This window comes from Ursus americanus, chromosome X (assembly GCF_024610735.1).
Source record: "Ursus americanus isolate L20-20 chromosome X, mUrsAme1.1.p, whole genome shotgun sequence".
Taxonomy (NCBI): domain Eukaryota; kingdom Metazoa; phylum Chordata; class Mammalia; order Carnivora; family Ursidae; genus Ursus; species Ursus americanus.
The window spans coordinates 55,680,423-55,706,176 of NC_142164.1; the positions used below are offsets into that span (position 1 = coordinate 55,680,423).

At 34.4% G+C, this 25,754-nt stretch overlaps 1 protein-coding gene across 1 annotated transcript in view; it reads left to right on the forward strand.

Moving 5' to 3' along the window:
- The window catches only part of HDX (highly divergent homeobox), a 192,691-nt gene extending 169,271 nt beyond the window's left edge, over positions 1-23,420 (forward strand). Inside the window, exons 7-10 of the mRNA XM_045800031.2 lie at positions 4,812-4,888; positions 7,632-7,715; positions 18,021-18,143; positions 22,237-23,420. Coding sequence (XP_045655987.1) covers positions 4,812-4,888; positions 7,632-7,715; positions 18,021-18,143; positions 22,237-22,362 — 410 coding nt within the window. The 3' untranslated portion in view covers positions 22,363-23,420. The remainder of the gene's footprint in view (positions 1-4,811; positions 4,889-7,631; positions 7,716-18,020; positions 18,144-22,236) is intronic.
- Positions 23,421-25,754: the final 2,334 nt, after the last annotated feature.

Sequence of the window (25,754 nt, forward strand, 5' to 3'; positions counted from 1 at the left end):
TTCAATAGAGGCAGCAAAAGCATTTGACAAAATACAACATTCATGATAAAAACCGTCAACAAAGTAGGTGTAGAGGGAACATACCTCAAACATAATAAAAGTCATATATGAAAAATCCACAGCTAATGCCATCCTCAATGGGGAAAAACTGAGAGCTTTTTCTGTCCAGTTAGGAACAAGACAGAGGTGTCCACTCTCACTACTCTTATTTAACATAGTGCTGGAAGTCCTAGCCATAGTAATCAGAAAACAAAAGAAATAAAATGAATCCAAATTGGCAAGGAAGAAGTCACACTTTGACTATTTGCAGATGACATGATATTCTATATAGAAAACCCAAAAGACTCCAACAAAAAACTGCTACAATGGATACAGGAATTCAGTAAAGTTGCAGGACACAAAATCGACATACAGAAATCTGTTGCATTTCTATACACCAATAAAGAAGCAGCAGAATAAGAAATCAAGGAATTAATCCCAGGTACAATTGCACCAACAACCATGAGATACCTAGGAATAAACCTAACCAAAGAGGTAAGAGATTTGTTCTCTGAAAACTATAGAACACTTATGTAAGAAATGAAAACGACACAAAGAAATGGAAAAACATTCCATGCCCATAGATTGGAAGAAAAAAATATTGTTAAAATGTCTGTATTATCCCAAACAATCTACATATTTAATGCAATCCCTATCAAAATACCAACAGCATTTCACAGAGCTAGAAAAAACAATCCTAAAATTTGTATGGAACTACAAAAGACTACTATAGCCAAAGAAATCCTGAAAAAGAAAAGCAAAGCCAGAGGCATCACAATTCTGGACTATATTACAAAGCTGTGGTGATCAACATGGTGTGGTACTGGCACAGAAATAGCCACATAGACCAATAGAACAGAATAGAAAACCCAGAAATGAGACCACAACTGTATGTCAATTAATCTTTGACAAAGCAGGAAAGAATAGCCAATGGGAAAAAGACAGTATCTTCAACAAATGGTGGTGGGAAAACTGGACAGCAACATGCAAAACACAACATGCACAAAATAAATTCAAAATGGATAAAAGACCTAAATGTGAGACCTGAAACCATACAAATCCTAGAAGTGAACACAGGCTGTAGCCTCTTTGACATTGGCTCTAGTCACTTCTTACTAGGTATGTCTCCTGAGGCAAGGGACACAAAAGCAAAAATGAACTATTGGGACTACATCAAAATAAAAAGTTTCTGCAGAGTGAACGAAACAGTCAACAAAACTAAAAGGCACCTGGAATGGCAGAAGATATTTGCAAATGACATATCTGATAAAGGGTTAGTATCCAAAATATATAAAGAGCTTATAAAACTAAACACCCAAAAAGTGAATAACCGAATTAAAAATGGGCAGAAGAGGTGAATTGACATTTTTCCAATGAAGACATACAGGTGGCCAACAAACACATGAAAGGATGCTCAACATCACTCATCATCAGGGAAATGCAAATCAAAACTACAGTGAGATATCACCTCACATCTGTGAGAATGGCTGAAATCAAAAACACAAGAAATAAGTCCTGGGAACTATATGAAGAAAAATGAAACTTGTACACTGTTGGTGGGAATGCAAACTGATCAGCCACTGTGGAAAACAATATGGAAGTTTCTCAAAAAATTAAAACTGAACTGCCCTACAATCCAGTAATGGCACCACTAGGTATTTACCCAAAAAATACAAAGACACTAATTTGAAAGGATACATGCACCCCTATGTTTATTGCAGCATTATTTACAATAGCCAAACTATGGAAACAGCCCAAGTATCTATTGATAGATAAATGGATAAAGAAGATGTAGTATATACATATACAATGAGTTATTATTCAGCCATAAAATAAAGTGAAATTTTACTGTTTGTAATGACATGGATGGAGCTAGAAAGTATTATACTAAGCAAAATAAGTCAGTCAGAGAAGACCAATACCATATGATCAGTCATATATGGAATTTAAGAAACAAAACAAATAAGCAAATGGAATAAAAAAAATGAGAAAGAGGCAAACTAAGAAAACAGACTCTTAACTATAGAGAACAAACTAATGGTTACCAGTAGGGAGGTGGGGGTGGGGATGGGTGGGATAGGTGATGGGGTTTAAGGAGTACACTTGTGGTAAGCAGTGGGTGTTGTATGGAAGTGTAGAATCACTATATTGTATGCCTGAACCTAATATTACACTGTATGTTAACTAACTGGAATTTAAATAAAAACTTGAAAATCACTAACTAAATAAATAAATACATTGAATTTATGGTGGACTTTGCATTAAAATTCTGGTAAAGTTTTGCTGTATATCTTAAACGTAATTGTCTATGTTCTCATGTGAGTACCTCAATTAGTCATGTATTTTGTTTGTTTTGTTTCGTTTTGTTTTTTCCTGTTAATGCTCCATGCTCATAGAGGGCACCTCTATATATCTTTCCATGGAAGGAACGGATCTGGAAAATCCTTAGGAGGACTGATAAATATTTTTGTTCTGCTTTCTTTTTTTAAAGATTTTTATTTATTTATTTGAGAGAGAGTGAAAGTGAGAGAGATCAGAGGGAGAAGACTCACTGCTGAGCATGGAGCCCGATATGGGCAGGATCCCAGGGTCCTGAGATCATGACCTGGTCCGAAGGCAGACACTTAACCAACCAAGCCTCCCAGGTGCCCCTTTGTTCTACTTTCTATGGTGAAATAAAACATCAGCAATCAAGAGGCTGAGAACTTCAACTAGTGTTTATCTAAACAATCTCAATGACATGACTGTGCATAAAGAAGAGAGAAACATGGGTCACCTGGGTGGCTCAGCTGGTTAAGCATCTGCCTTCAGCTAAGGTCATGATTCCAGGGTCCCTGGATCGAGCCCTACATCGGGCTCCCTACTCTGCAGAGAGCCTCCTTCAGCCTCTCCCTCTGCTGCTCCCCCTGTTTGTGCTTTCTCATGCTCTCTCTCTGTCAAATAAATAAATAAATAAATAAATAAATAAATAAATAAATTCTTTTAAAAAAAGAAAAGAAGAGAGAAACATTACTGTCTTGTTTTACTAAGGAGTGGATGTAGGGGTAATCTAAGATAGGGCTTTATCTGGTAGACAGCCCATGCTGTGAAGTAGTCACTTTTCCTAGCTCAACACAGAGAGCTTTTTAATAGACTTGTTTCTCTCAATTAATTTTTCTTAGTTTTATTTTTTCACATTTTTAGAATATTGAATTTTTTATTTTATTAAAAGCTGATTAATTAACATGTACTGTATTATTAGTTTCAGAGGTAGAGTTTAGTGATTCATCAGTTGCATGTAAGTGCTCATCACAACACATGCCCTCCTTAATGCCCATCACCCAGTTACCATATCCCCCCACCTCCCTCCCCTAGAGCAACCCACAGTTTTTTTTCCTATAGTTAAGAATCTCTTATGCTTTGTCTTCCTTTTGATCATAAAAGGAATACAAGTTCATTACAGAAAATATATGAAAATACAGTGAAAAAATTTGAAATAATCCTACCTCTCGGTAATAACTATTCTTAAAATAGCAGCAGGTGAATATTTTTGCTAGTGTTTTCTCTTTGCATATATGCAGTTGTGTGTGTGTATTTGTGTGTGTTCACATACACTTGCCTTTCCAAAAAATTGGAAATGTACTATATTTATAGTTTTATATCATCTATTCAAAAATTACTTTAATCATTTTTTCTCTTATTACAACCAGCAAAACAAATTCATTGTAAAAATATTTAAATATAAATAAGCAAATTTAAAAACTAAAAAGTATCAAAATAAGTAAAATTAGACAAAAGGAACAAAATAAAATTGCCTATAATTCCATCCAGAAATAATAATGTCAATGTTTTGGTAAAAATAATGTCAGTCTTTTTATTGTAAATGAAAATGTACACTTTTTTCCTTTTATAAAATTAATCATAGGGGTGCCTGGGTGGCTCAGTTGGTTAAGTGTCCAACTCTTGGTTTTGGCTCAGGTCATGGTCTCAGCGTCATGGGATGGAGTCCCTCGGTGGCTCCATGCTCAGCATGGAGTCTGCTTGAGATTCTCTCCCTCTCTCTCTCCCTCTCCCTCTGCCACTCCCCTGTTTGCTCTCACACTCTCTCTCTAAAAAATAATTAATTAATTAATTAATTAATTAAAATAAAATAAAATAAAATCAAGATCACAGCATACCTACATAGTAGGTTTTGTCACCTTCATTTGTTCACTTTCCAATAGATGATGAATATTTTCCTTATTATCAACTATTCTTATCCTTCATTTTTATGGTATTTATTGAAGGAATAGGTCCTAAATAAAACAACCCTCCATTGTTAAGCATATAGGCTGCTTCCATTTTTTTCCCCAATTACAAACAGCACAGTAGTGGCCAGCCTTGTATTTGCACCTATCCACACTTATTTCCTAGAACATATTGTTAGAGTACAATTGCTCATCAAAGCACATATGATATGAATTTATCATTTGTGTCTCTTTTATTTATTTATCTTTAAATATTTTATTTATTTATTTAACAGAGAGAGAACACCAGCACAAGCAGGGGGCGCGACACAGGAAGAGGGAGAAGAAGGCTCCCCGCTGAGCTGGGAGCCCAATGCCAGGCTCAATCCCAGGACCCTGGGGTCATGACCTGAGCTGAAGGCAGGTGTTTAACTGACTGAGCCACCCAGGCATCCCCATTTGTGTCTTTTTAAAATAAAGAAATTATTTAAGTGATCTCAAGAAAAGCATTCTCAATAAAGTTTTGAGGAATGAAAAATGAAATCATAGCCTTTTTTTTCCCCATAGAAGAGTCCAGTGAAGTTCCAAATGAGACAAGTGCTCATAAGGAGGAGGACCACCATGCAGTATCTGCAGATAATGTGGTATGTACATTTTGAAATTCTTTCCTCATGATGGATTCTTTCCTACATGATGGATTTCAAGGATATGTTTCCAGTTGGTAATAATATCGGTGTTACCATAATTAAATCCTGTTCCACTTCACAAACCAAAACAAAGCTGTCACCAATGAAATTATATGTCTTTGAGGGTTTAAGAAATGAAATTAAAAGCACTGTCATTTTTGCCTCAAATTTTTTTGACTGAAGAGATTTGCAAATATAAAATCTAACGCTTACTACATACAGACATTTTATACATATGTTATTTTTCTTTAACATAGCAAAGAGCAGATTTCTTTTTATTTAACAGATGGGAGAATTAAGAATGAGGTTAGGCTGCAATAACAAAAGAAGCCTTTTTTGGTTCTAGGACTTGTATCTCAGGATTCCTGATTCAGAGTTCCTGATTCAGACTATACCTATATCTACTATGTTTGGAACATTTTCTTCTTTTTAGTTGAATTAGACTCTCTTAGTCTTCTTAAAAATTGCACCAATGGAGGAAAGACAATATTAAAAGACTGAGTAACATAGAGACAGACTATATGTGGATTAAACTGGGTTTTGTGAAAATTTAAACATTATTGGTATATAGAAATGTTCTCCAAGCAGCTGTTATAGCAGCATCTGTTTGTATCCTGACTCCATCAAGTAATACGGAAATCGAGATAGTATTAAAGTCAAACATATAGGCAAATGCCATTTAGTTTTTTCTTCCAAATCATTGATTTTTGCTTGATTGCAATATTTTAAAAAACGGTCCCTATAATGGATTTTTCTGTTACAAAACGGGTGTAATTTCATTTATCCTGGATTCCATTACAAACATTATTTATATGACATTATAATTCTGCCACATCTCCTTAATAGAAGTTTAACACATAAAATATAGTTTTGCTCTTTTTTGTTAGGCATCAACAATTTATAACAGTATTCTCCACCTGCAGAATATATTTTAGGATTACATTTTATTGATTTCAATTGATGTTTGACCCTACCAACACAACTCAATAGGCATATAGGAAAACAAACTTTGATTTTGATGCAATGTTTCCATTAGCTAGCTGGTAATAATTATTTCCACAATTAGTAGTGCTAATATTCTTAAATTCCATGAAGTAATAATCTCCTCTGCTCTAGATTTGAGTTACACTAAACAAGTTATATACAATTATTTACAAATTAAAACCTTTTTTTCCCCATAAACACATGCTCATTTTTAGTCTGAATTTCGCTGCATTGGATCTCCCCTCAGCAGACATTTGGAAATAATAAATGAAATAATGGTATGGAATGACCCAAGTCACTTAGGTGCCTAATTTTTGAAAAAAAGGCAATTATTTTTTAGAGACAGAACTTCAGACCTTCAAAGGCCCATCTCCTCTACTTGTAACTTTTGAGTGTCCCCAATTATTCAGAGATGACAAATCACAAAAACATTTAAGACCAATTTATAAGCACAAATCTATAGAGTGACCTTGGGTGTTTTATTCCCTGCATTACTTATCTCCTTTTCCCCAGAACTGATCCAAACAGAGAATCTAAAAAAATTTTTTTAGAAGATATCAAATCAGGTCTGGTGAAAACTGACATGATTAAACCCAAGTTTATAGTAATTTTAATTAAAAAAATTAGATTCATCTCCAGTCAGCAGTAGAAAACAATTTCATTGCAACTATCCCCTTGACTCAGAAGCCTGCAGGTCACACACCCTGTTACGGTTACATATCCTCATAGGCAATGTATTAATATGATCATTCCAGGTATGTTTGGAACTTTTAAAAAATTGTTATTCAAATTCCAATGAATTAAAATACAGTATAATATTAGTTTGGTGTGCACAATATAGTGATTCAATGTTTCCATACAACACCAGGGCTCAAATATTTAGAGCTAATTTTGGTTTTGGTTTTGCTTTTTAAAGAAATAATGTTCCATGATTAGAGAACTTTCCTTGCCCCCATGGTTGGAGTTTACTGGTCATCCTTCATGTCAGCAGTAAGCTGTTTTGTTCACTTTTTTGACAGATATTTAATTAATACCTACTGTGTGCAAAATACTGTAAAACTATGTTGCACCTTAATTCTAAAGCTAATGACAGTTTACCATCTCTCCTTCTCTCTCCCCCTTCTTACTGTCCAGTGAAGGAAGAAAATCACCAGTTTATTATTATTATTACGTCATAAATGTCTGCTTTCAATTGTCTAGCTAATGGAGTGCATTAAATAAGTGACTTAAAAAACTACATTTGACTTTGGAATGCATATCACATGTTGATATTTTACATTAGACGCTGTAAAGGAGTACACAGTAATTAAAAAACAAAACAAAACAAAAACCTTGCAACAAAGTAGGTATGCTTAGCATTAAAAATACTGCTCTTGCAGGAAGTGAGTTTCTAGTCACTGGAGGGCACTATTTAAGCAGAATTCAAATACCTATTTTTTTCTCAGAAATATTGTGAAAGAGATTTTTCTATTTTAAATAGTGTTATAATAATTTTCTATTTAATAAGCAGTCATCAATTAAAGGTAGTGAAAAGTGGCTCAGACACACACTGGATATAACACTGAAGAACCAGTCAGTTATCAGAGTTTATTCTGGATAACCTAGACTAGATAACCCCATCATTAAAACTTAACATTGAATGTTTATGTTCTATACATTGTTGGGTGTAGTAATGATCAGGTATATATTTATGAAAACTTTTTTACTTGTGTTACAGAAAATAGAAATTATTGATGATGAAGAAAGTGACATGATAAGTAATTCTGAAGTTGAACAAGTGAATTCTCTCTTGGATTATAAGGTGAAAGTAATTTCAAATTCTGAATTCATTAAGAGAAGGTACTAAATGAGGCAGACTTTTACAGTGCCTATGTACTAGCTTATTTCACTTTCAATTTTTTTTGATAAGTTTATGTGGGGCTCCCTATTGACTTTCTCAGGCACTTGGATATCAGTCAGGATATGGACAATTTAATCAATTATGACTGGTTTAGTGGTTATTGTTTTAAACAAAGATCTTGCTGAGTGGGAGTAGGTATTGATAGTGTACATCAAGGTGAGGCAGGACATAGTGGTAGTTAATGTGAAGTTTATGACAGCGGCTTTAAAGCTAATGTTTATTTTTAAATGGTGGTAAAGGGAAGATTTTTTCCAGTGGCCCTTTCTAATTTTATCTTGAATCGCAACTTCTTTTTTTTAATTATGTGTCTTTCTTTATTTTTTTAATGTTTTTTTATTATATTATGTTAGTCACCATACAGTACATCCCTGGTTTTTGATGTAAAGTTCGATGATTCATTAGTTGCGTATAACACCCAGTGCACCATGCAATACATGCCCTCCTTACTACCCATCACCGGTCTATCCCATTCCCCCACCCCCCTCCCCTCTGAAGCCCTCAGTTTGTTTCTCAGAGTCCATAGTCTCTCATGCTTCATTCCCCCTTCTGATTACCCACCTTTCTTTATCCCTTTCTTCCCCTACCGATCTTCCCAGTTCTTATGTTCCATAGATGAAAGAAATCTTATGATAATTGTCTTTCTCTGCTTGACTTATTTCACTTAGCATTATCTCCTCCAGTGCTGTCCATGTTGCAGCAAATGTTGAGAACTCGTTCCTTCTGATAGCTGAGTAATAATCCATTGTATATATGGACCACGTCTTCTTAATCCAGTCATCTGTTGAAGGGCATCTCGGTTCCTTCCACAATTTGGCTAGTGTTGACAATGCTGCTATGAACATTGGGGTGCTTCTGAAGGCGATTTTTAGGAAACCTGTTTTAGAAGTTTAAAAACAATTCCCAAAGCAAATACCAAATGACTACAAAGATAGATGAACTTTTCTTAAAGACACTGGTACCTAAACTGAAAGGCTTACTTTGAGAGTGTGCCATACATAACTTTATTTTATTAAATTTTGACATGAGCTGTCTGTCTATATCAATATGTTTTCTGCATAGATATTAATTGTTATCCTTTGTTAATCAATATCATATCTTACTAGGTGACTTTGGGCCTTCTGAAATTTTGGCCAATCATTCTATCCATACGCAAAATTTCTTTTCTTGGAATATCATAAGTGTTCAAAGCAGAGACCAATAACTTAAAATGTTAACAGAAAATAACATTTAATCAGAAAAGACAATAGCTGTCATTTTCTCGAAAATCTTTTCAGTTTTACTATAATTGAAAGTTATGTCATTCAACAGATTGTTTCCTAAATGTTTATAACATGTCAGACTTTATAATATTGAATACTGTAAACAGGAGACAATTATTTTTTGAAATTTATTTGATAAGTGCTTAAAGAGCACAGTATAATCCTGTATTGAAACTGTATTTTCAACTAGTAAAATCATAAGGTTGTTATTTCTGAACTACAAGAGATCATTCTAATCTCTCCTACATGGTCATAAAATATGTCTAGATGCCCAGTTCAGGGTTAAAAGGGCTCTGTGCCACTTGGCACAGGGTATGGAAACTACAGAGGAGAGGACTGGATTTCACAGCTGCTAAGTACTCTCCACTTAGCACTCTCAAAAAGGTCAAATGGGGTTGAGCTCAGAACAAAGGATACTTTCCAGAACCTTACCCTTCTGGAGTGCCACTTGAGAAGGTTTGGAGCTAAAGACCAGGGTAGGGTATAGTGTATCCAACCCAGGAATGCTAATTAACATTTTTATTGAACTCTACAGGACATTTAATGATCCTGTGTTTTCCACTGTGATAAATGCTGTGGGAAAAAGGAGTCCTTAACTACCCTACTAGGAATGTCTTTGACAACACATCACCATCCTAAATAAATTTATTTCCTTTAACTCTAAAAAATTAGCACCTATATAGAAATATATTTTTTCATAATCATTATTAAAAATACTTCACTTCACCTCATCTGTGAATTGTATTGCCTTAATTCTAAAGTCAAGACAAATTCATAAAAGAGAGGCGGTGGCAGACTAGGAGACTCCTGAGCTCACCTTGTCCCACAGACACACCTGGGCAACCCTACATCTATGCAACTAACTCTGAAAACAACATGAACACTTGCAGAAGAGACATTCCACAGCTAGTTTTAAAGAGAAAGCCACATCAAAACGGTAAGAGGGACAGAGATGCTGTTGGGAACCAAACTCCCTATGTGACTAAACACAAACAGGAGGGACATTGCAACTATTGAGAAGTGAGAGACTCAGACCCCACTCAGGGCTCTGTTGGCCTTGGAGACATACACTGGGAAGACAATTCCACCTAATGTCTGACTTTAAAAACCAGCAGTCTTTAACTCTGGGAGCTTTAAAATCAGTAAGCTTAATGCCAGGGAAGCTGGAAGTTGATGGGAAACCAAGTACCTATCCTTAAAGAGCCAGCCCATTAGTAATATAAATGGGCCCAAGACACAGCACAGAAACAGCAGTTTGAAAAGTGGCTGCATTATACATGAAAGTGATTTATTGAGTAATCTTAGAACATGTGCTGGAAGGACAAGTATCTGCAAATTTCTACAAGAACAAAAGTGCAAGCTGTCACCTGTTTCTTTCCCTCCCCCAGTGTAAATAGCCAGAGGCTTAAAAGAACCATTTCTAACACTTTCCATCTTCCTTGCCAGCACCAAGTGCTTTACCCTGGAATTCCCCTGTGGACCAACTACACCCAACCTACCTGTCATCTTGGCACAATTTCCAAAGCTGCTAGCACCCAACCACACCTGTTATGCAGCTTAGGCCCATACCAGTGCCACTCCAAAGTGACTCCAGTCCTAGGGAGGGGGTAATAAACCCACACACCAGGCACCCACAGTCCCTGTAGCCAGGCCTCTTAACTGTGTATACAGGGACTGAGCCCTGCACTTCTGTGCAGTTTTGGCAGAAAGGTTAATAGCATACTGCTAGGATGTATAATGGTCTTACCCACCAAACAGTCCTACCTGGCCTCAGCCAGGACTCTCAAAAGTGTGTTCACAGAGGGTGAGGTGGGCCATTGCAGCTATCTGGGCTGAAGGTAACCATGGCTCAGCCACAACAGAAGGGTACATACAGCCCACACAGGGGACACCTGTGGGGCACTTGATTCTGGTGACATGGGGACACTGCACTATAGGGTACCACAGGACCTCTTCTACACAAGACCACCATTTTCAAGATCAGAAGATGTAGCTGACCTACCTAATACATAGAAACAAACACAGAGAGTTAGACAAAATGAGGTGACAAAGGAATATGTCCCAAATGAAAGAATAAGACAAAGATCACAGTAAAAGAGTGAAATGAAACAAAGATAAGCAATATGCCTGATAAAGAGTTCAAAGTAATGGTCATAAAGATACTCACTAGACTTGAGAAAAGAGTGGATAAACCCAGTGAGAACTACCAAAAAGAGATAGAGAATATAAACAAGAATGAGTCAGAGCTGAAGAATTCAATAACTGACATGAAAAATGCACTAGAAAGAATCAAGCAGATTAGATAATGCAGAAAAATGGATCAGCGATCTGGAAGACAGGATAATGGGAAGTAACCAAACTGAACACCAAAAAGAATAATAAAAATAGAATAGGTTAATAAAACAATTTAACACTATCAAGTATAATAGCATTCACATTATAGAAATCCCAGAAGTAGAAGAGAGAGAGAAAGAGGCAAAAAAATTTATTTGAAAAAAAAAATAGTTGGAAACTTCCCTAACCTGGGGAAGGAAACAGAAATCCAGATGCAAGAATTAAAAAGAGCCCCAACAAGATGAACCCAAAGAGGTCCACACCAAGACACATATTAATCAAAATGGCTAAATGTAATGATAAAGAGAGAATTTAAAAGCAACAAAAGAAAACAGTTACAAACAAGAGATACCCCATAAGACTATCAACTACTTTTTCAGCAGAAACATTGAAGGCCAGAGGGATTGGATATATTCAAAGTGATAAAAAGGGAAAAAAAAAACCCATACAACTTAGAATACCCTACCCAGCAAGGTTATCATTCAGAATTGAAAGGGAGAGAAAGAGTTTCCCAGACAAAAGAAGTTAAAGGAATTCATCACCACTAAACCAACTATACAAGTAATGATAAAGGGACTTTCTTGAGTGGAAAGATAAGGCCATGACTAGAAGTAAGAAAATTAAGAAAGGAAACACTTTCACAGGAAAGACAAACATATAGTAAAAGGTGGAAGATTAGTCATTTATAAAGCCAGTATGGAGGTTAAAACACAAAAGTAGTAAAATCAAGTGTGCCTAAAATAATTAGTTAAGGGATACATGAAATAAGATGTAAAATATAACATCATATACATAAAACATGGAGGAGGGAGTAACAATTTAGGGCTTTTAGAATGTGTTCAAACTTAAGCAACGATAAACTTATTATAGACTGCTATACACATAAAATGTAATATATGAATGCAATGGTAACCACAAATCAAAAAATTACAATAAACAAAAAATAAAGGGAAGGGAAACTAAGCATCACGCTAAAGAAAGCCATCAAAACATAAGGGAAGTAAACAAGAGAAAAATGAAACAGAGAAGAACTACTAAAACAACCAGAAAACAATTTTTTTAAAATGGCAATAAGTACATATCCATTAATAATTACCCTAAAGGTAAATGGACCAAATGCTCCAATCAAAAAGCATAGGGTGAATGAATGGATAAAAAAGCAAGATCCATCTGTATGATGCCTACAAGACACTTCAGACCTAAAGACACATGCAGATTGAAAGTTAAGGGATGGAAGAACATTTACCATGCTAATGGAGGCAAAAAAGAAAGCTGGGGTAGCACTACTTATATCAGACAAAATAGGCTTTAAAACAAAGACCTGTAACAAGAGACAAAGAAGGACACTACATAATGATAAAGGGGACAATCCAAAAAGAGGATATAACTACTGTGAATATTTATGCACCCAACGTAGTGGTAAAATACATAAAGCAAATACTAACAGACATAAAGGGAGAAATCGATGTCATACAACAATAGCAGGGGACTTTAACACCTCACTTGCATAAATAGATAGATCATTCAGACAGAAAATCAACAAGGAAACTGTGGCTTTGAATGGCACTTACTCCAGATAAATCTGATGGTCATTTCCAGAACATTGTATACAAAAGCAAAGAAACACAAAATCTTTTCAAGTGTGCATGGCACCTTCTCCATGATAGGTCATATATTAGGCCATAAAACAAGTCTCAATAAATTTTAAAAGATTAAAATAATATCAAGCATAATAATAACCACAATGATATGAAACTAGAAATTAATCACAGGGGGAAAAATACTGGAAAAAACACAAACACATGGAGGCTAAACAACACGCTACTGAACAACCCGCGGGTCAATGAAGAAATCAAAGGTGAATAAAAAATACATGGAGACAAATAAAAAAAACACAACAGTCCAAAATCTTTAGGGTGCAGCAAAAGCAGTTCTAAGAGTGAAGTTTATATAGCAATACAGGCCTGCCTCAAGAAACGAGAAAAATCTCAAATAAACAACCAAACCTTACACCTAAAGGAACAAGAAAAAGAACAAAGTCCGAAGCTAGTAGAAAGAAGGAAATAATAAATACTAGAACAAGAGTAAATAAGATAGAGACTAAAGAAATAATAGAGATCAATGATACCAAGAGCTGGTTCTTTGAAAAGATAAACAAAATTGATAAACCTTTAACCAGACTCATGAAGAAAAAGGAGAGATGACTCAAATAAATAAAATGAAGGGGGAGAAATAGCAACCAACACCACAGAAATATGAAGAATTAGAAGAGAATATTGTGAAAAATTATATGTCGACAAATCTGACAACCTAGAGAAATGAATAAATTCCTAGAAACATACAATCTTCCAAACTGTCCATGGATAGGTGAATGGGTAAAGAAGAAATAATTTGTGTGTGTGTGTTTGTGTTTGTGTGTATGTGGTGTATGTGTATTACTTTGCCATAAAAAAAGAGTGAGATTTTGCCACTTGCAACCACATGGATGGACCTAGAGGGTATCACACTAATTGAAACAAATACAACAGAGAAAGATGAATACCATATGGTTTCACTTATACACGGAATTTAGGAAACAAAACAAAAGAACAAACAAATAAGCAGACACTTAAATACAGAGAATAAAGTGGTGGTTGCCAGAGGGGAGGGGGGTGGGGGAATGAGCAAAGTAGTTGAAGGGAATTAAGAGGTACAGACTTTCAGTTATAAAATAAATAAGTTGTAGAGTACAAAAGTACAACATATGGAATATGTTCAATAATATTATAGTAACATTGTATGGTGATATATTGGGACTACACTTACTGTCATGAGCATTGAGAAACTTGTCAAATCAATATTTTGTATACCTGAAACTAATACATATATATTGCATGTCAGTTTTACTTCAATAATAACAATTTTGTAGAAAACAGTAATATCATATATAACGTATATATGCGTAAATATATATACATTTCCACACATATGTATTTGTGAAAATTATGAAATTTCTGGATCATAAGGGAAATATGTAAAAATGTTCAACTTCAATGGAATTCCCGATTTTACACTTCCAACATCAGTGAATAGGAATTCTATTACTCTCCTTGAGTAGTACTGTCTGATTTTTGCATGTTAGCCTTTCTGGTTCATGTAAAATATTATTGTATTGTGGTTTTAATTTTCATTTTCCTGGTAATTAATACACCTAAATGTTTTATTATGATACTGGCTTTTTGTGTAATCTTTGTGAAGTAACTTTTCAAGTATTTTGCCTAATTTTCTAATGTCTTAATGTCTTTTCCTTATTGATTTGTTGGAAATTAGTTAGATTGTAAACAATTTTCTCCCAGAAAAAAAATATAGAAATTAAGGGTAAATAAAGCCTCATATAGCAGTTCTCATTGCTGATTTCAGGATGTTGACTGAAAACAGCTTATCAGTTTTGAAATTCAATCTCATTTCAGAGAACAGTTTTGTTCTCTTTTTGCATATGCATGCTAGTGTTCCCTGTTTTGGGATCAAAATCACGTTTTTGATTTCTTAAGTGTATTCATCATAAGCTTCTTGAAAGCAGAGATTTATCTTATTCATCTATGTGTTGCCTGGTCTAGTTTCCAGCACATACGTGCCCAGTATCTAGTTCCTGCATGAGTGAAATTAGTTTACTTATCCTTGGAAAAACTTTGAATAGTAGTATGCAAATTCTCTTTCATATAAAATCAATTAAGATTAGAAGCTGGATCACTATAACTTTTCTCCCACATTGAATTAAATAGTCTCTCATTCTTGGGATTCATTGTAACAAAATGAAAGAATGGTTTCTTTTGTGCATTCAGTAATTATTACTATGCAATACTCAGTTTGTGTATAGTGGGTTTTCTGGTTGATATATACTGCTAGAAATCCACATTGCTAGGAGTTTTGACTAATCCAAAATACTTATAAGACAAGTTGGTGAGCTCAGTCCTTGAGTTATGAGTAGCTATATCATAAAATAACACCTCAGTTTGGGCAGCCATTGATTACCTGCTCAGCTATCAGAGCTCCAGTCGACATGAAGCCTTGAATGCTCCCTACAATCATCTTGGAGAAGAACTGACAAAGCTTACTGGGAATATAGGGAAGATTTTAACAAGAAAACTGAGCTAGATCTTGTTTTGTGCAATTCAGTGACTGATGTCATTTTACTAGTTCCTCTCACAAACACAACACTTAAGAAAATCTCTAAAATATACATAAATTTCTGCCTGTAATCTAGGAAGTGTTTCACAGGCTTGCAAAAAGAAGCTCCAAGAAGAAAATACTTGCACTATTAAATTATCTTAAAGTTGTTTATGTTTTTCAAACATTGCATAAATACTGAGTAGAAGAAATATTTGCATGAAAAAATAGAGATCTGTATACCAAAAGATGATTTGTGATTTCTGCAAATCTAAGTTAATATTTTTAAAATGTTTTTTAATGGACTGTGAGTGCAGCTCATTAAGACTATGTATTCAAAGGAGACACTGCAATTCCTGTATTTGAAAAGACTGCACTATGGACTCCAGGAAACAAACTGAGGGTTATAGAGGGGAAGTGAGTGGTGGGATGGGTTAGCCTGGGGAAGGGTATTAAGGAGGGCATGTATTGCATGGAGCACTGGCTGTTGTATGCAAACAATGAATCATGGAACACTACATCAAAAACTAATGATGTACTGTATGGTGACTAACATAACATAATAAAAAAAATTTTTTTAAAGGAAAAAAAAAGACTTCTGGGTCACCACTTTACTAATACTACTGCTGTGACAGTGAATACTAAAAAAATCAAGTGTAGAATTAGTCAAACATAATATGGTAGAAGCATGTTAAATTTTATTATAACACTTACTTATAATTTAGATTGCTGTAGGTTGCCTGTGGATAAGGAATTCAGCTTAAACAATCATTTGCAGATGATGGTCTTGATATTAAGTGGTCTGAAAAGGAAGCAGTTTTATTAGGTAAAATAAGTTCTAAACTGAGCTGATAAAATAATTGATGCAGTTCACAGATTGAATGTGTTTAATATGACTGTATCCTCTCAATTGAAACAATAAGAATGACCATAGAATTAACTAATTTTAATATCTTTTACGCAGTTCTTTGAACATATACTGTTAAGGTCCTGCTATACTCTTTGAGACCAGTTCTCCAGCTACAGAGAATACTCAGCTTATTTTTAACATTTTTATGTTTTGTGTGTGTTGTTGTTTTTTGTTTGTTTGTTTGTTTGTTTTTTGCAAGAGGGCTACCTAACAATTTAAATCAAGTTTTTGATATATAATTTCCGTACGATAAATTTCACCTCTTTATATAGTTAGATGAGTTTTGACAAGTGGACACAGTTGTGTAACCAAGACCACAATTTATTTATCTGCTGATGAACACTTGCACTATTATTAGTTTTTGGCTATTATGAATAAAGCTGTTATGAACAGTCATGTACATCTTTTTGTGGACATGTGTTCTCATTTTCCTTGGGTAAATACTTAAGAGTAAGATTGCTGAGTCAGATGGTAAGAAAGAAAGATTGTGTTATGTTTGATTTTATAAGAAACTGCCAAAACATTTTCCAAAGTGTCTGTACTATTTTATAATCCCACTAGCAATGTATAAGACTTCTAATTGCTCCACATTCTCACCAGCACTAGCTATTGTCTGTCTTTTTAACTTTAGATATTGTAGTAGATTAGTGGTAATATTTCTTTGGGGTTTTAATTTGCATTTCCTTAATAACAAATGATATTAAGCATTTTTCACATGTTGATTTGTCTTCTTTGATGAAGAGTGTGTTCAAATATTTTTCCTGTTTTTATTCTGTTGGTGGTCTAAAATTATATTATAACCATTCTTTATGTATTGTGAATACAAGTATTTTATCAGATATGTGATTTGCAATTATTTTCTTCCAATATATATCTCATATTTTTATTTTCTTAAAAGCGTCTTTTGAAGAGCAAACTTTTTTTTGTTTTAATTTTAATGTAGTCTTTTACGTTTCATGCTTTTTGTGCCTGTTTTTTTTGCTCTTCCTTGCTTTATTTTTTTAATAATATATATTTTTTTATTATGTTAGTCATCATACAGTACATCCATGGTTTCTGATGTAAAGTTCGATGATTCATTAGTTGTGTATAACACCCAGTGCACCGTGCAATACGTGCCCTCCTTACTACCCATCACCAGCCTATCCCATTCCCCCATCCCCCTCCCCTCTGAAGCCCTCAGTTTGTTTCTCAGAGTCCATAGTCTCTCATGCTTCATTCCCCCTTCTGATTACCCCCCCTTTCTTTATCCCTTTCTTCTCCTACCGATCTTCCTAGTTCTTATGTTCCATAGATGAGTGAAACCATACACTAATTATCTTTCTCTGCTTGACTTATTTCACTTAGCATAATCCCCTCCAGTTCCATCCATGTCAGTGCAAATGGTGGGCATTCATTGTTTCTGATGGCTGAATAATATTCCATTGTATATATGAACCATATCTTCTTTACTGTCCTTCTAATTGGATTCCTTTTTTAGAATTTTATTGTGCATGAAACATGTATAGTCCTAGTTTTGCATAGGGTAATTGTATTGTTTGATCTTTTCTCCTTCAGAATGAAGAAGTCAGATTCATTGAAAATGAGCTAGAGATTCAAAAGCAAAAATACTTTAAACTTCAGACATTTGTTAGAAGCTTGATACTAGCTATGAAAGCTGATGATAAGGAGCAACAGCAGGTAGGTGCCAGAAGAGAATAGTAAGCTGTAATGTATCGTGTTGAAAAATTACATGTCACACTTGAGTTCTTAATACTTTTTTTTTTCATTTTTACACTTCACTACTGCCTGGCCTCAAGAAAGGATTTGTTATTTTATAACCTTTTTTAGCACAGTATTTTTCAGAATAGATATTCAGATATTTGTGTGCTGTATTAGTAGAAGATCAAAATAACTGATTAACATACTTTGTTAATTTCAGGCTAGACTTAAGTAAGGAAAAATTATTTTAAAAATTAATTTTAAAGAAATTCTCAGTGTTTGTAGAGCCTGGGCCACCCTAACTGGAGAGGCACACATTTTAGAATCTTTTGTGAATAAAATATTCTGGTGCAGAGGTCAGGGAACTATGACTCATGGGTCAAATCCAACTTAATGTGTTTTTATAAAGTTTTATTGGAACTAAAAAAAAAAGAGGTGAGGCATTTACCTCTCTTCTGGATTTCAGTTACCCTCCAGACCTCACTAGATTTCACAAATGTTTGAATACCTTCTATTTTAAAATATGTTGCTTATCACTAAGAAATATGAAATTACTTTGTGAAATTCTTTGTGACCACAGTGCATCATTTACTTTCCCCAGTTTAACTAGAAGCTTGTTTCCTTTATCCCAGAGATGTCTTTTGTTTGTCACTATGTTTTTTTATTTACAAATTCCTCCCAAATTACATGTTCCATCTCATTTTTATGTGAAATGTATATAAAATGTATTAAGCTTGCTTAAAACTATAGAATTTTATTAATGTTACATTCAATACTAAATGATATCAAATTCGCCTCTGAGTTGTATACTATTGTGTTGATTTCTTGAGACATTCAGTGACTAGTATGTCACACAGGTAACCATTAATTTGGAAACAGTCTTGTAGGTTTTTATTCAGTAAGGAATCTCAAGGATACTGTACAAAAATTAGTCCCTTATAACCAAGCAAGACTGCTCATGTGTAGCTCATCCCAGATATCTCCAGGGAAAAAGAAGAGTATTAGCATCCCACAATTCTTTCTTAAAAGAAAAGAATTCACTCATGAGAATAAAACCAGCATGTACAGTATGTGTCCAGTTTTATAAAGTTTGCTCTCCCTCACACACAGACATTCCAAGACAGTAGTCTTCAGTTAGCTTTGCCAGCTTCATTTAAGCATTTTGTTGTATTATGTGAGTTATTCATATTCCATGGTGTATTGAAAGTGTTTTTTCAGGAATGTAAACTATGGATTTTAAATGAATAAGGTGTTAGTCTTAAACATGGTCCCAAGGGTACTGTAAATTTTAAATAACTGTAAAAAAAATAGGTTCAACCATAGAAATAGCTTGGAGTGTGGTCCTGGTCCCAAAAGTTATAGCATGGTTTTGAATTCAGAGTTACATGGCCAGGTAACTAGCAACAACTGTCTATGTGTCTTGATATCTAGGAACAGCACAGAAACTGCATTTTGTTTTCTAATGCTAACCTCATCCTTTGGCTTGGTTCTTTCCCCAAGACCACTAACAAATAAGAAAAGTAACTATTATATATTTCGCTTTTCTCCTCTTATACTTTTCCTCTGATAGAAGACTGATGAACTAAGATATGACAAAACATTGACCATGAAAAGGAGAAAGTCCTACAAAAATTGTACTGAAATTCATAGCCTATATAATCAGCACCCAAACAGAAACTACTAATTTTTATAGTTGAAATAAGGTATAATAGATGTCTAAATATAGAAGACACCAATAGTAGTTTACAAAAGTTATTAAGGTGATCTCTTAAGTTACTGATCTTCACATTATGAGCTACTTACAGGTTTCTTTATAGAAGAAAATAATTTTTATTCAAACTAATAAAAGAAAACCATTGTGTCATTGGTTTCTTCTTTTTAAAAATCTTAATTTTTTCCCATTAATTTTGGTTTGGGTAAGCTGAGTGAGATGAGTGGTTCACAGCACATTTGTCCCCAATGGAGCAGTCCAGGCTTTAAAAAATATATGACACTGTTTGATTGAAATATTAGATTACCCCAATTATTTTTTTAAATTAATAGCCATTTTTAAATAAAAATGTTTCCAGCACTGTACTATCATTAGTTAGTGTCTTTTTTCCCCTGAAAATTCACTGTGTGATCCCAGTCAGGTCAATTGCTTTTCTTGAACTTAAATTTCTCCACTTTGCAAGGAGGATAAGAATGATTAACATTATGGAAAATGGCATTCATACCCCAGGGCTTAGAATAAGTGTTATAAAGACAGATGATATATTTGGGAATTGCTTTAATCTTTTGGGAATAGTGGCACTAAATCAGTCTCTGAAGATAGACTGCTGAAGAACCTATAAAAGTTATGTGTTTACTTTCGTATCTATGTAAAAGGCAGCTCTAGCAATTGTCATAATCCATAGATTGTTCAGTGTGCCAATGTTGCAATCTAGTAAGATATTAAAAAGAATTTTGAAGTAGACCTCATGCATTAGTAGTGCCCCATGCTGCCTTATATATAGTCAGTCAGCTACATGAAATGCAATTACAGAAAAATAAATAATGCTCTTTTGACTTGAAGGTATCCCCACTAGAATTTAGAATGTCATTCAGTCTGCTCATTTACTTGACTTTCTAATACTCTGAGCACATGTTCAATGAATGTGAGTTGGAGGACTTCACCCTTTTTAATATGGCTTCTTCACAGTTGCAAAGTGAACTAAATTCAGTGATGTATTTCTCATAAACTATGATCAGCCAGTGTCAGCAAAGGTTTTTTTCACTTTGACTGGGTTAGTGATAAAAAACTATTCTAGAAGAAAATGGCTCTGTGTCCTATTACTGCAACCTAACACCTTAGAAAGCATATAGAACCAGTAGATGACTGCTTTGTAAATTCTCCAAATTTCAGCAAGTTCATGAGCTATTTTATCATATAAAATAAGTAACTTTTCCATCAGATAGGAGTTAGTTTTTCCTTATGGAAACTGACAAAAAGGAGAAAGTTTCTAATCTTGTCTCACTGCTGTAAGACAAATGTATAGATGTCATTTATTTTAATAAAGAGAACAAAATACTGTCTTATTTCAACAATGGATTTCATAAGTTCTCCAACATGCCCTGTCTCTGTTCCTTAATTCTGTAGTGACAAGCTTGCATTTGTACCTGTTCCTTTGGTCTTTATTTATCACTGCACCCAAAGCCCACACTGCTAAGTAATTTTGTTTAAAAGTACCAAGATATGATACATAATTTTTTTAATATTAGGGGCATCAAATCAATCATTTAGTTCACAGTAATTTTTTATGGTCGAGTGGGCATCAGGACTGTCAGCCACATAAAACTTTGTTGATCATTTATTTCTCTTGTATGGATGCATGTTCTACAATGCCAGATGAAACCATTTTTCCATGGCAAAGCTTAGTTCATGACTCTGGGCTTATCCTATTTACTCCAACAGAGAAATGAGCAGCCCCCTAGATACATAATTTCACAGCTAGATTCACTGTCCAACGGTGCCCTGGTGGGTGCTTGGCCATCTATAGATATGGGCATAGCCTAAGAAAATTTAAAAAAAAAGTTACTTGGAATTTTCAAGTTGTTAATGTTTTGTCTAAAGTAGAATAACTGAGTTTTCTCCCTAATTGATAAGTTCTTTCTCCCACTGAAGTACAAAATTGTCTTGTGAAATGTGTTTTTCTCTAGAGGACAGCATAAATGGGCAGGAGTATTTTAATAAGGAATATAATTGTAAAGCCTTTTAGCAGTGATCAGTGAACACTTAAAAACTAGTATGAAAATCACTTTTCTCAAATGCTTTAAAGCAGTTGGTTCAGAATAGCTGCTCATTTCCCTCCTGTTTCCCTTTTGCCTAGGGTTTCACTCTACATAATCCACACTCTCAAGATCTAGCATTTTTTTACTTACTAGTGTATGAAGAGTTTTTATGTAAGATATTGTATAAGGTCCTGAAGAGAAATGTTTCATTCTTTAAGTCCATGAAAATAAATTGACAAGAGAGAACAATTATTAACGTAAAATTGAAAAAAAAACTGTCCACATACTAACTAATTCTAAAAAATTGATTTTTCTGACTCAGGCACTGCTGTCAGATTTACCTCCTGAATTAGAAGAGATGGATTTCAATCATGCCTCACCGGAGCCTGATGATACCTCATTCAGTGTGTCTTCTTTATCAGAGAAAAATGCCTCAGACAGTTTGTGATTTGAAGGGGGGGTATATGATACAAACAGCCTTTTGGCTGCCTAACAGGTGTGCATTTCAAGATAACTGCATCCTGTTGCCTCAAAATTCCTCAGCTGGAAAAACATATTGTTGAAACTGACATATTCTGTGACGAAAGGACAAGATATTCTGGCTAAAGTGCAAAATGTACATGAAATTTAAAAGCAGCATTTGAGAAATTTTTCCAAACTGATGAAACTCTGGGGGAAATTTGTATTTAATTTTTAGCAGTTTATCTATGAAATGCATAATGCCTAATTTCTGAAAGAGTTTTGTTTGGTTTTTAGAAGAATCTTAGTTTTAGTAATAGTTTTGACCAGAGACACAAAAATAAAGGTATTTCAACATTACTTATCAAGTTACTAAAGCTTGGTTAGTTTTGTTTTGTAGCCATTACAACTTTATTCTCTTTCCTTTTCCTATCATCCACGTATACTTTTACTCAGGAAAGTGGACTGAAATTTGAAAACAAAACTTCAAAAATGATTTTACCTGGATGAGTCCTGGGATTTATTTTCCAATTCCTATGAGAATTTGACTTAAGCTAATGATTGAAAATTGAAATGATCACTGGTATATAATTGTAAATTGTTGGTATTCTTCCATTTTCTAACCCAAATATTTGGGGAGAGGGGGAAAGCACTATGGAAAAATAATCCACCAACATAAAATCAAATAAATTATTAAGTGTACAGAAACAAAATGTTGTAAAAGATTAGTCTTGATGGGGATTCTTCATTGCTGCAAATGATAAATATTGATAAGATTCACATTCTGCTAGTAAATTTGTGTAACTGAGTTAGAAGAAATGTTGCACAAATATTACACATTTATCACTACCTTCATATTTTTTTTCAATTCTTACATTTTATAAACTGGAAGTCAAGGTAAGGCAGGGTCTTCTTTTTTAATCTAGTCACTCAGTTTTGCCACATATTTTGCCTCATTCTCATGTGAGGCTTGTACAGAGCCATCAGCCAAGGATAATATCCAAAAAGAGTTATACACTACTATGGTTGTAAATCACAGTCCTCTGAATTTCCTGGATACTTTTCTGTGGGTACACTCCTAAAATGGGCATGTTACCCAGTTGTTCTATTAGTAGGTACCAGATGGCTACACACTGTAAACAATTATTTGCAGACTGTTCCTTCTGGGGTACCAGATGGTATTACCAAGACCCATAAAAGGGAAAATGCCAGTTTCTAAGTTTCTCCCTGAGCACACAGCATCATGTATTTGTGAGTTGGCTGTGTGGAATTGTGTTGCATGGTTAAATTACTATCTATTCCTAGAAGATTAATCAAGTAGCTAGATGGCTCTTTTCTTCTTTTTTTTTTTCTTTCTTTTTTTTTTTTTTTGAGAGAGAGAGAGGAAGAAAGAGAGGTGAGGGAGGTGCAGAGGGAGAGGAAGAGAATCTTAAGCAGGTTCCATGCCCACCATGGAGCCCTATGTGGGGCTCAATCGTACAACCCTGAGATCATGACCTGAGCTGAAATTAAGAGTCAGATGCTTAACTGACTGAGCCACCCAGGCACCCCAACTAGATGGCTCTTTTGGCCATCAAGTTTCTATGTCACATATTTTTGTAATTTGCAAGGAACACTAATTTTGGTATTGGAATTCACAAATACCAATTTATGAATACAAAAATGCAGTCATGTATACCTTTGACTCCCTCCCCCATACATAAATAGGTAAGGTTCATTGATAATCCTTCATTTTGTCAGCTATTATTTATGAATGTTGCCATGCTACTGCTATTGTTCTTTTGATAACAAATATTTCAATGGTTAGATATGATCCCTTTTAACTGAAAGCCATACAGTTCTTTTCAAATAATGTTTAGTACTCCTTGCTGACAAGTAAAATTCCACTCAGAAAAAGAGTTTTCAGTAAAAGAACCTCAGGCATTAAGCTTAAATTTATCAGTCACACCAATTCCTCCATGAGATAAAGAGTCCCTACTAAACACAGCACATGTAGAAACCATTTCATAAGGTAGAATGAACAAATTCCAGGCTAGTCTCTCCTAGGAGCTCCTTCCTATCCATTGAGTTTATCTTTAAACTGCAATTTCTTCTGCTTCAATTTATGCTCTTTCTTATTTGGTTCTTATCACCAAGTAAGTATAGATAATTCCTACATCTTTCAACTTTATGGATTGTATTTGTCACACCTCAGCAATTAGTCACCAAATCAAAAAAATATTCATTGAGCTTCTGCTTTATGGACATTGGATTTCTACTCCTCAGGAAGCCATAAACTTCAAAACAAATTATGTCTTTTCACTTTCTCAGAGATACTAATAAAAAATATTTAAGTAGAAATTTTAATAAACTTAAAGGTTCTGTTAGGTGTGATTCCTGGGAAAAATCCTCATCTACAATTTAGAGAAGATGCATAGATGATTCCTTTGTCCCTATTTAAAGTTCCATTAAAATAGAAACAGTACACTTAAGAATCGGTTTTTTGTTGTTGTTGTTGTTGTTGACATTTTTGTTTCAGAACCAGGTTTATTTCTTTTACTATCATTAAAATTAAGACATTTTTAAAATGGAACGTAGTTGTTCTGTACCAGGGACCAAAAGAAATAGCTATATCCAGGGAAAAAAAGTCATAATTGACAGAATTAAATGAAGCACTGTAGATTTTTTTTAAAAGATGCCAAAGTCAAGTATTGAAAGTTTATTAGGAAGAAAATATATTTCTTACATATACAGGTTGGAATTTTTTTGAGACATCTTAAAGCAGAAAAAATATCAGTTTGACTGCTTTTGTGACATCTTCATGACCGGGGGGACAAAAACAGCTAATGTTTCTTTCTTTAGGACTTTAGCACATTAAAACAGACCATACTATCTGAAGCATCTCTCACAAAGACAGATACCAAGGTGAAAAAGATTTTTTTTTTTACTACACTTTGATGTCTGCTTTCAGCTTAGGATAGCCAACCAGTTTCTAAGTAACAAATGTTTATCTAAGGGCACTTACCTTAAAATGTGTATTAAAAAATAACCTGAAGTTACCTTCCTCATTCCTGCTAAGCTAACATTAGTCACAAGAAAATGAGAACTACAGTTACCCTGGAAAATAGGAAACTTAGCACATGCAAGGAAAATACTAAAAGAAAATTGGTCTTTTTGGAGGGCACCTGGACGGTTCAGTCTGTTAAGCAGCTGCCTTTGGCTCTGGTCATGATCTTAGGATTCTGGGATGGAGCCCAGCATTAGGCTCCCTGCTCAGCAGGAAGTTCACTTCTCCCTCTGCCCTTCCCCCGTACTCATGCTCTCTCTCATTCTCTGTCTCTTTCTCTCTCTCTCAAATAAATAAATAAAATATTTAAAAAATGAACATTGGTCTTTCCATGG